At 41.4% G+C, this 11,761-nt stretch overlaps 1 protein-coding gene across 2 annotated transcripts in view; it reads left to right on the top strand.

Moving 5' to 3' along the window:
* The first annotated feature begins 1,895 nt into the window (after window positions 1-1,895).
* adamts10 (ADAM metallopeptidase with thrombospondin type 1 motif, 10) overlaps window positions 1,896-11,761 on the top strand; it is a 53,410-nt gene continuing 43,544 nt past the window's right edge. For both annotated transcript variants that reach the window (XM_071486249.1, XM_071486248.1), the window contains exons 1-2: window positions 1,896-2,014; window positions 7,371-7,769. In XM_071486249.1, the coding sequence (XP_071342350.1) occupies window positions 7,667-7,769 (103 nt within the window). In that variant the 5' untranslated portion in view covers window positions 1,896-2,014; window positions 7,371-7,666. The remainder of the gene's footprint in view (window positions 2,015-7,370; window positions 7,770-11,761) is intronic.

The following is an 11,761-nucleotide window of genomic DNA, read 5'->3' as shown; positions in this document are numbered from 1 at the left end:
GCTAAGCCAGCCAGTCATTGTGCTAAGATGAGCTAATCAGCTGTTAACTGGCTGTGTGTCCATATTTACTGTGCAGACATGAGAGTGGTATCAATCTTCTCATTTAACTTCTCAATAGGAACGTGAATAAGTATTTCTCCTAAAATGTCACACACTTTCTTTGAAGTACTTCCAAAGATCCAGCAGGTTACAGAATTTAACTTTATCGAATGTTTCTGTTTAGCAGAAATGAGGCAGAATATTATCATAATATACATATTAAGTATTTCATTATATATTTGGTTTACTACAACATAAGACTGGAAGAAAGAGGCAAATCCTCACACTGGAGAAACTGGAACCATCATTTGTTAAGTTATTATTTTTCTGTTTCAGCTCTAATTCCATATTATACATTACATATTCATTCAGTTATATTGTTAACTAACTTGAGATCTTGCAACACACTTTGCAATGCAATAACCTGACAGTGATGTAGACATCATTTTTTTAATGTCCTCATTTTTAGGCTACATGATGTGTGGAATACTTTTATTACAGGCAGACACAAATTTACTACACTAACACCTGTGCAATACCCACAGCACCAAACCAATGACAGCAACATTTTGCTCCCACCCCAACGGCCTAGACACACACACACATACACACACACACACACACACACACACACACACACACACACACACACACATACGCACACACACTTCCCCCCTCCTCACCGGCTGTAGCCGCTTCCTTGGAGTCGCAGATCAGGCAGCCAATCAGCCAATCAGCAGGATCCCGCTGAATCAAGTCAGATAAAATCAGACAAAACACAACTGGAGAGGATTTTTGCCTTCAAAATAAAAAATAAAAATCATTACTACAGTTTCAGGGGGTTTTCAGAGGCTCAGTCAGACCTCAGTGGTCATAAATGGGTCACAAGTGGTCTCCAGACCTGACATCCAAACCTGCCTTATTGGTTCAGAAAATTATTGTTATAATAATAATAATAATTGTTTCGCTCATGTTCTTTCAGTAAACCTCGTTTCGCACTTTAAATGTATGTATCTCTGTTTCCTGAACTTAAAAAAAGAGTTAGCTTACCTGAAACAAAGTGTGGAAACCATGATCAAGCTGTAATTGTTTTGCTTTAATTTCATAACTATGAGTGCACAGCCTTCCCAGCTATTTGGTGCAGGGATTGTATTTGAGTTGTCTTCATTTAGGTGCATTTTTATCACAAATCCATTGCTTGTATCTATGTGGAGAAAATTAAAAACGGATTCATGGAATGCTTCGGTTCTTAAATCAGTATTGTTAACACATCATTGTGATTGAATATGTTCATTTTTCATCTTTTGTCATTTTCACCTTGAGCTGTAACACGGTCAGAATCCCAGAAAAGCGATTTTCCACTTGAATTGAGTGTCACAGTCTGCCAGAGTCACTTATTTAATAAAAACATTTGTTAAAATATCAGGACAGTATAGACAGTAGTGAAAATGTGGTTGATTAGTAGCTTTATTGTGTATTTTATTTTGACTTTAATTTAATCAGCATGGTCAGCATGGTTATTTAATCAGCAGATCTATCATCTAGATATGTCCACATCTTGGCCCAGCCTTTCAGTTGACCTTTGACCTTTGACCTTTGCCTTTAAATTTGGGAAAGTCAAGTATTCAGCCATAAATGGCAACCCGCCGAAAGAAAGAAAGAAAGAAAGAAAGAAAGAAAGAAAGAAAGAAAGAAAGAAAGAAAGAAAGAAAACGCAAGCTGAAATTAGGTAATCACAAGTAAAAAAAAAAAAAAACACAACTCCACTTCTCTACATCACCTTTTATTTTGAAAGCTGTAACCGGAAGTGTGGTCGCTGTAGTGCAGCTACCTTGACATGAAATGAAGCAGTGGTTGTGGAAGTGGAAGAAGTTGAGCCTCCTCAGTCATCCGCCAGCGCCGCCTCCTCTCCGCTCCGCTCCGCTGCTGAGGACGCACTCACACAGCGGAAACTTCTGCAAGGGGACGCGGGAAGGTAGGTCACCGAGCCCGGATACACTCTCTGCTTTTTCATGCACAACTCCGGAGGAAAACGGCCCTGACATGATGCTGACAAGAGGCGGTTTCTCAGCTCTTGTAGACTAATTTCTCCAGAAGAATATTCCTGCAGAGCCTTGGAGTGTCGCCCTTATTTAGTCTCTTAGACTTTATAGTTTTCTCATTGTGGTGCAGTGGGGTCATGGTTTGCACCTTTATTCACTTAATGTTGTCATATGGTTTTTGTACAGTATTTCTCTGCCATTGGATCATGCTACTATACCTCTTCCCTCAAGAGCTCTTACTTATGGCCAGGGTCTACTCATTGGTTGATGACAGGGCAGTCAGTGTGTGTGTGTGTGTGTGTGTGTGTGTGTGTGTGGATGATGTGGCCGTCAGCAGACATCAGGTACATAACTGAAGGGTGGCATTGTGTCGTTCACCGGCTGGGGGAGCAACCTGCAGTTTCTCTCTGACCTGCAGTGACACTATGACTACTTTCAGAAGATATGGTTCTATTATCACAACAAAACTTTAGACTCTACCTTGTAGTGTATGCAACTTCTTACAGGGATTATAGGGATACTGTAGATGATGTTAAAACACTTCTCGGACTGACAGATTTGCTGTAATTAGCTGTATGACATGTATGGGCATGTGTGCCAATCTGTGGTCCCTGATTGGACAGAAATGATAGATGAGTCAGTTCATCTGCTGACTTTGCAGAAACCTGCAGGTGTATGTGTTGCATTCTCGATCTTTGTGCAGTATCATTTCTCTTTCATTTCACCTTGGATGAAAGTTTGTTTAATTCCATATAAATGCACCATTTCATTAGGGAGAGACCATAAACAAGAGTTAGCATGTCCTCTAATACCAGACAGACACTGTCATTGGTGTGTGAGTTCGGTCAGACTCTCTGCACCTCACTGTGTGGCACTCACCGGGATCATTTTTATGTAACCTAACATGAGGCCAGGGATTTCTGTAACATCAACAAAGAAACTGTATTTGAACTGGATCAACGGTGTCATGGCCACTTGTGAGCAGCAATGTCAGCAACGGTGCCAATTCCAATTTGCCATATTGGCTCAATGCATCCTTGATATTGCACACTTTTCCCCAATGTACACACATAAACAGCCTTCCTTTGCACTACATCTGTGCTTTTTTTGTAATCTAAGCTGGGTTCTAAAGACAAATAAATCAGTTGGCAGCTGACTTGATTTTGACAATCATTCTTCATTCTAGTCATTTTTCAAGCAAAAGAGCCCTTATTCATAATTCTAGCTTCTAAGATTTGAGTGTTTGCTACTTTCCTTTGTCTTATGTGGTAGTAAAAGGAGTATTTTTAGTGTTTTGGGCTGTTGGCAGCTCCAAAGGAGATAAAAACTGCACAGAAATGAATATGATAAAAGACAGAAAGAGAAAACCTTCCACTACCATCTGTGCTCTGTTCCCAGTGCTGCTTGGCTGACTCACTTCGTGTCGAGTCAGCTCTCTCTCTCACTAAATATTGTTTCAGACTTGAGAGGCACATTTTCAGAGTTAGGGGAGCACATCCGAGGTTCTCCGGCCTGTTTATGTTCCCACTTTTCATCTGCACACTGTTTATTTGGGGAAATTGAGAAAGGAATGCCTGCCTCTTTCTTTTCTCTGTCTTTGTACCAGACAGAGAGTTTAGTCTGAGATATATCCCCCAGTTCTTTGTATTATTTCTATCACCTGTTTAAGGTTTTCATGCGGAGCTCTGTGTGAATCTTCACCTCTTTTTTTTTTCCAGTGAGGGAGGAACTGCTGCTGAGGCAGACTGAAACGCTGCATCTGACTTGTGACATTTGTCTCATGGGCCATTTGATCTCACAGCCTCATGGTCTTATTAGGAAAGAGAAGCCGCACCGCTGCTTTAATGAAATAATAAACTGAACCTAAGCTGATTCCTGAGCTATTCCCTGATCAAAGTGCAGAGAGAGAGAGCGAGAGCGAGAGAGAGAGAGAGAGAGTGAGTGGGGAAGTGCTAGACTTGAAGCTAAGCTGAGGGACATTTAGCATCTGTTTGCTCTGCACAGACTTTACTTTGAGCCGGTCATATGGCTTTGATTAGTGTGCTAGTTTTCGGATAGCTCCACTCTCCCTGGCAACAGTTAGAGACAAGGACAGCATAGTTAGCTCCAGTCTTTAAAGGAAAAAAAAACTCACTGTACATCCTTTTCACCACATGAAAAGCACCAGTCAGTGCTCGCTAGTGGATGACAAGATGAAAAAATGATGTGTCAAAACGCTTCTGCGTCCACTGGCTTGATTACATTGCAAATTTGGCCCACCCTTAAATTCCCACCTAATTATCCTGAGCGGTCCAATTTTTCTCTCTCTTGTTATAACAACGACCCCTTTCTTCTCCCCTCCTTCTTTTCTCTTTTGCAAATTGTGATTGCATTGGAAATTGTGTGGCCTGTCTGCAGCTCGGACCACTTTCTGTCTTGGCCGTGATTGCAGCTATATGCTCGATAATCATAGTTCATCCAAGCAAAACACTGAGGAGGGAGAGAGAGAGTCAGTGTATGTGCTCGCTTGGCCTGCTGACAAACATACGTTTTTTATTTCGCCAAAAGTGATACAGCCCAGAGGGAAAGTTTTGCACAACACACCATGGAAGATGTACGACACCATCACCTCTGCGAGACAGCTTACTCTTAATTTAGCTGCATTTCTGTGTGGTTTATAATGGAGCAATAATTTACCAAGAAGGCAGTGCATGCATGTTGTTCTGGGGATCTTTGGAACGCTGTCCACAAATCTTTTTAAGCAGCTTAACTTGAAAAGCATCAAGGGACAGCGTTGGGGGGTCCGGTTTCTCCCTCGTTCTCTTGTTTAAACAAACAAGGGGAAAGTTAGTGGTAATGAAAAGCACTTGATATCAAGCTGCAAGTTTAATAACCCCACAATAAATCGAGAGCGGGAGCAGAAGTAATGAAAATGGAGGGGAGTTTGGCTTGTGCAGGAAATGACTGGGAGAAAGCCTGAGGGAGGGGAAAAGAGAAAGACTTTCAGTTGTTCCACGTATGAGCTGCAACAGTACAAAGACCCCTCAGTGTTTTTTAAGCAAGTTCTCCTTTTTCTGTACCTTCCCATTGCTGTTTGAAATGAAACGAGAGGCACATTAGGGCTTTTTTTTTTTTTTCAACTCATTCCTCCACACTCAGTTCAGGGTATTAACACTCGAGAATGGCTGTCCCAGCTGGCTCGAGCGGCTTACACTCTTACTGTCTCTCTTTCATTCCCCTCGGGCTTTGCGCTCTTTTTTTTCCTCCTCTTTTCAGGAGGCAACTTGTTCCCCCTGCTCTCGTCACCAAAAAGTTTCCCATCTGCTTCCGATTACCTTTGGCTGCAGTTGGTTAGCCGCCAGCCATCTGGGCCAGTGTGGCGTCTCCGCTCACTCCTCTCTCCCCAGACTGCTCTGGGGGGGGGGGGCACTTGAGTGAACTGGGTGGGCAGACTTTACTGGAGGATAGCAAGGGTTGGGTTTTAGCTGACATTGCAATCCAAAGCCAGGAATCTCAAGTCAAAGAGAAGGGCACCCATGAAAATGTGACTTCTGATCCTGCCTGTGGTCTGTTTTTGTAATGGGTACTGTGGGTCTGAGGAAGTCATTTTCCGTCTATGTTGGTCTCTAAGTAAAAAAGAAAAATCAAATCAAAGGGAATAGTGGTCAATTAAAATGGAACTTGAGGTTTATTTATAGCGTAAGACAGTCAAATAAATTGTGCAAATGAGCAGAATTCCTCTCTCCAAGATTTAAACCTGTGATTGTGATGAATTTCATTGGTAATGTGCAGTACTATGCAGATGATACACCACTGTTTTTACCAAAAAAGATGGATCCCACCAATGTGTCCTTTATTATGTCTTGCCTGGCTGAAATTATAACAAGATGCCCAAAAGATTTCCTGCAATTTAAATGACAGATCACTTTAGGTTCTGTTGCCAGTTTATTAGGAGAGGTGTTGATTCTAGGATTTAGTTTGTGGTGCTGTTGATTTGTCTTCATGAAGGTAGAGTTTATTGCAGGACTGTTATGTTAGACCGCATTAGTTTTAGTTAGGTGTTCCTAATAAACTGGCAACTGAGTGTAGTTACCCCTCCTGGCCCCAGCACTTGCATTATTAACATGAGCTCCAAGCTCCTGTCTTTTCATGTTCAGGTGATTAAACTGGTGCAGTTCTGCGTCTTTTAGATGAGCAATTTAACCAAGATTCATTCATTCGCTTCATTTGAGAAGATCATCTATGCTTTGATCTCCTCTAGATTTGATTGTTGCAATGCACTTTACTCTGGTTTCAGCTGGTAAAACACCCAAAGACTACAGTTTATTCAAAAACACTACTGGCAGGCTTTTAACACATTCTAAGAGAAGTCACTGGTTCTCTGAACTGATGGTAATCTGTATTGTTTTTAAGTATCATTTTTCATTATTGCAAATATGTCAGGATCTGGGTTGCATGAAATGTAAATGTCAGAATAGATTTGAGTGTCTCAATCACATAAAATCTCAGGGATCCTTATCAAGACTGTTTATATACAAAATGATTTCAAAAAAGTCAGTCAAAATATTTTCCCCCAAAACTCCCATATATTGCTATGAGTACCTGCCTCAAAAACTCAGCATTAGTTAGGCTATATTTATTACAGTGCTCTAGCTTTTGTCTCAGATGTAAACAAGCTTCATATGGACGCTCATACCATCCGTCTACGAGCCAGGACACCAGCCAATTAGTAAGCTGTACAGTCAGGCAGACAGCCAGCAAGTCACTCAGCCATACAACCAACCACCACAGTCAGCCAGCGTAGCAGTGATGGCAACCTGCTGCCCCTCTCAAATTGGCTCATTTTACCCCCAGAGCCTCTGAGATAATACTCACTTCAAGCCGTGTTTGGGCATTAAGCACAGCTTTTTACAAGATCAATGGCTTCCTTTGTGTTTGAACTCTTTCCGGTGGGCAGGCAGCTTGAAGAGTGGGGCCTCAGGGGCCCCAGGTTGGGACCTGCTGTTGTCTCTGGTCATCAGAGTGAAAGACAGGGTGTTTGCCCTTCGCCAAAGCTAAGATTGATTAGCTGAGGGAACAATGGGGGACTGGGCGGTCCTTCACTGGATGCTGAATATGAACTGGGTAGATTTGTCTTGTTAGACTGGGAACTGCATGGGTCAATGGGATCTCATGCTCTCTCTCTGTCTGTGCTTCTCTATGTATCCCTTGTTCCTCCCTCCTCTCTGAGTCTAAATCTGTCCGTCCCCTCCCTTTTACTCCTTTTCCTGGCCTTCCTCTTGTAGCCACTCATCAGTTTCTCTTCTACAGGGCAGAGAGGAGTCTAAAGCCATCATTGCTGCTGAGCGCCTTGGGAGACCTGTCCAGGCTTTTTCTACTTCTATGAGGACTTCTCCAGGATCCATCACCACTCTCTGACCGACACACTGTAGAGGCTGCTATGTCTGTCTGAACTCCCAGCTCCTCCTGCAGCCATGGCCCAACAGAGCGCTGAGCTGTCCCACTGCTAGGCGACGGGGCATCCGAGAGGGCAGGAGACATGTTGGGACAGAGGCCCGGAAACCACTGCACTGAATTCAGTTACTATAGCAACTACTGTAGTAACCATGGAAATGCTACGGAGGACTGGTCTGGTCTGCACTGTCATCGTCGTCATGGTTGTCACCGAGGTCGCAGGAGGTCACAGAGATGAGTTTGCTCAATCACAAGGTGAGAGGAGGCTATTCTAATTTATAGGGTTTCTTCCCTGTGGGGGGGTTAACCGTCTTTCCACTGCACGACACCTCAAGGTTAAATAGTTTACTTATACTGCTAATGAAGCGCCACTAACTTGCCGACAAATACTCTCCAATAACTTTTTCACAACAAAAGCTTCCCACCGGTTCACCAGTGGGAAGCTTTATGTGTAAATCAGCCATGGCAGGAAAGATTTGGTTTGTATTAACAGTAACATCACACAGCTCTGATACAGCTGAAAGGGATCGATAAACAGTTAAACAAGACTGATATCTGAGAGTACAAACAAGAACTCAGGAGTTAAACAAAACTCCAAACCACAGAGATTCAGGTAGAAGCAACAAAAACATCGAGAGATTTTACAAACAGAGATTTCTCTCTAGGCTCCAGCTCAGGAGACTGGCACAGGTTGGCCACAGTCAGCTCTGCAGCATGGCTCGGTGTGGCTTTCCCCTGTTGTGAGGCTGTAGTGGAAACACTGACCGACCCGGGCCAGTGGAAAACTCCTATTAACTACTGCATCTAAACCAGAACATCAATTCTGGTAGGGAGTTCGGATCTGTCAGACTGAGTTAGACCAAGAAACCTAGTGTTTTACATGAGATTACAAACCTGTGTTCAACCTGTATTTGACCCATTTTGGATGGGACGGTAGGATAAAATGTTATGGTATATGTAATTTTATCTTGCAATATCAATATTTATTGTCATATAGTAAACAAACACGTCTCTTATATGTTTGCTTTTGGCTAATCCACCAAATTCTATACAAATACAAATCAACATGCTGTACTTCATCACAGTGATGCAAAAATCAAAAACTGTAGCTATAGTCATAAAGATGTCATGTTCATTGATTTTGAACATTTCATACAATCAAATTGATCGGGTGGGTACCATGGTACAAATGGTCTGGCAAGATTTTATATTTTAGTATTTATATTAGACAGGCAGAATACTTTCCTTTAATTTACATTTAATATCAGCTTTCATCTTTACAGTTTTTGAAACTATTGAGGTGTGATACTCAGATCTACCTGTGACAACTTTACTATTACACCTATTACTATACAGAGCTGTCAACACTTTATTTAAAGCTGTCCCCATTGTGTTTAGACTGAAGACAAAGCATGACAATGTGTCAGAGCGGTTGTGTAATTTTGTAGGGTTTCGTTTTGATTATCTTAAGCAACATGCAACAACTTAGAGTCAATCATGTTCAAGTGTCCCCGAGGCTGAGAAAAGTTAAACTCTTGGTGAGGAGGGTTAGGCATAAACAATGTCATGTCTACTATAAAATTTCCACAACATTTCTATAGTTACAACATCATTTTACAATAATTGTAGAAGTGTGTGTTCACCCATTTCCACTGGAAAACAGAGCAGTGTCAGACAGGTTGCATAACACAAGTTGAACTTTTAGTCCCGCATCACTCTGTGATGTGTGAAAAGAGTTTTAGAGACCTTTGAATTAAACACACTATTAAGCTTGTTCTTTGAGGTCATTATAAATAGTGGGAAACATCACTGGTTTATTGTCTGTGATCCTGACTTTATAATGGGGGTTGCTTTAATTATTTTCAGTCTTTTCCAGCAACAGTACTTCAATGTGTTTTATGGTCGAGGTTCCAGAGTGAAATCTGTTCTTCATTTCACTGAGAAAAAAAACGTTTGCTACCCATGTTAAGAAATTCAGAATTAATACCCTTTTTTATTTGTACTTAATGAGAATATGTGACATTATTTTATTTTATTTTAAGGACAACCATGTGTTCCATAGTTACTGTAGTTGTTTGTATTTGTAATTCACATGCACAGGGCTCAGATGAAAAAAAGTTTTAAAATGAGCAACAGAAAAAGGTTCAGGATCTGACCTGGCTGTCTGACCGGCTGAGGCACACTCCAGGCCTGCAAGTCGGGGCTGCTGAACTTGAACCCTGCTTCCACAAATCATGTTACTGTCCCCCCCCCAACACTCAGCACACAGTCTCTCTCAAATACAGACTGAAAATGAAGCGACTGAAATTTGCCGAAGGCAAAGACATAAATTCCCTGAGTGTCCGTGTCTCGTCACCCAGAACAAGGCTGTGATTGTGTATTTCCTAAACTTAACCTCTGACCCCTCACCGCCATCTGTCTCCAAAAGTCTGCCACGCTTCTTCCTTTAAATAACCCACTGCTCAAACACTGACGTGGCTCAATTCCTCAGAGACCTAAGGACACTTTGCACAGACATTTTGGCCTTCAAAGCTGAACTAATTTCTGTAAATATTTTTTAAATGGATTGAATGACAACATCTAATGGAAAATGAGTTGCTCACAGTGATGAAGCCACAGACAATAATCATCCAACACTACAATTCCTCTCAGCTTTGCAGAGTGTTTCAACATTTTGTAGTTCATTGTTTTGATTCTCTGGCCTGCAGCTCTGCTCAAATCAATTGTAGTTCCAGCAGCAGCTTGTTCCAGTGAAAAAGCTCTGAAAGCCCATTGCACGCTTCCTGCCAAGCACCAAACAACAGGCAGACACAGCCTAACTAGATGATGAACATAGTGTAGCAGCTTAAGAGCCAGATATTTTATCTAGGAGTTGGTGGGGACCAAAACAGAGCTGAAAAAGCAGTAAATATTGGACTTATTTTTATCATGTGAACAGACACATCACTCCTAATGAAAGCTAATGTTGCGTCATGTCTGCTGGTTCTGTAAATATGCAATTGTCTGCTTACAAGTTCACCACAACATCTCTAAAAGGTGATAATAGAGAAATGTGTTTTCAAGTGGCCAAAAACAAAACAAAACAAAACAATCAATTCATGCAGCTTTAACAGGAAGTTATGACATGAATTAGATCTTACTTGTTTTCACACAAGAATAAAAAAAATGGATATGTGCCACATTTTCTGTATCTTATTCAGCATAGGTGTCTGAATAAGATACATACAAGATACATAAGATGTCTTCTATGTATTGTAACGTCACTGTGCCAAAGTATATTTATAGGTCATAACAACCACAAAAACCGCTGTTGCCATGTGTTACTCTAACTGAAGGTGAAGTGTTAAAGGCAGTAACACAGAAGAATTTTTATTTATGCAATATTTACAAAACAAGAAAAATTTTAGCAATTAAATATTTTATTTTCCCTCTTCTCTAACCTTTGGACTTGACTCTTGTCCAGGCCTTGGCTTATGTCTTAACACTGATGATAACCCCTTGGAGTCATTTTGATTAAAACTCTTACAACAGCAAATGAAATAATGGGAAAATTACTAGAAACATAAAACCGTGTCTGGGTGTTTATTTAAAAAGAGTGTCCTGCTTGTTCTGCTTTGACAGAACTCATAAATTCAGTGAGCGATCATGATGATGTCATGAGGTAATTTCTACTTTAGTAAACATAATACATCATAAACTATACTCAATTCAATAGTAATTTACACAGCGGTTTATACAGTCGTTATACAACCACCTGTCTCAGTTGTGATAAAAAAAAGAGAGGCACAGAGAGTGAAAGACATGAGATTTAGTCTGGGGGTCAGATGGGTTGATGGGCTAAAAGCTTCATCAATATTTTGGACACTGGCTGCAGAGCTTTGCTCCCATTTAGCCACAAGAGCATTAGTGAGGTCCAGCACTGATGTTGGGTGATAAGACCTGGCTCACAGTCTTTGTTCCAGTTCATCCAAAAGGATTGGATGAAGTCAGGGTTCTGTGCAGGCCGGTCAAGTTCTTCCACACCAAACTGGGAAGACTACTTGTTTATGGACCTGGCTTTGTGCATGTTTTTAAACAGGAAAGGGACCAACCCAAACTGTTGCAACAAAGTTGGAAGTGCACGATTGTCTAAAGTATCATTGTATTGTGTAGCACTGAGATTTCCATTATTTTGCATGGCACAGTCCTCATGGCTGCCCACATATTCTGGGTGGTAGCCTTAGCAACTTAAGTTTGGTCGGAGTCCA

This window comes from Trachinotus anak, unplaced genomic scaffold (assembly GCF_046630095.1).
Source record: "Trachinotus anak isolate AG129_WGS33_773 ecotype Australia unplaced genomic scaffold, CSIRO_AGI_Tana_v1 ptg000010l, whole genome shotgun sequence".
Taxonomy (NCBI): domain Eukaryota; kingdom Metazoa; phylum Chordata; class Actinopteri; order Carangiformes; family Carangidae; genus Trachinotus; species Trachinotus anak.
This window is presented reverse-complemented; position numbering and strand designations above follow the sequence as displayed.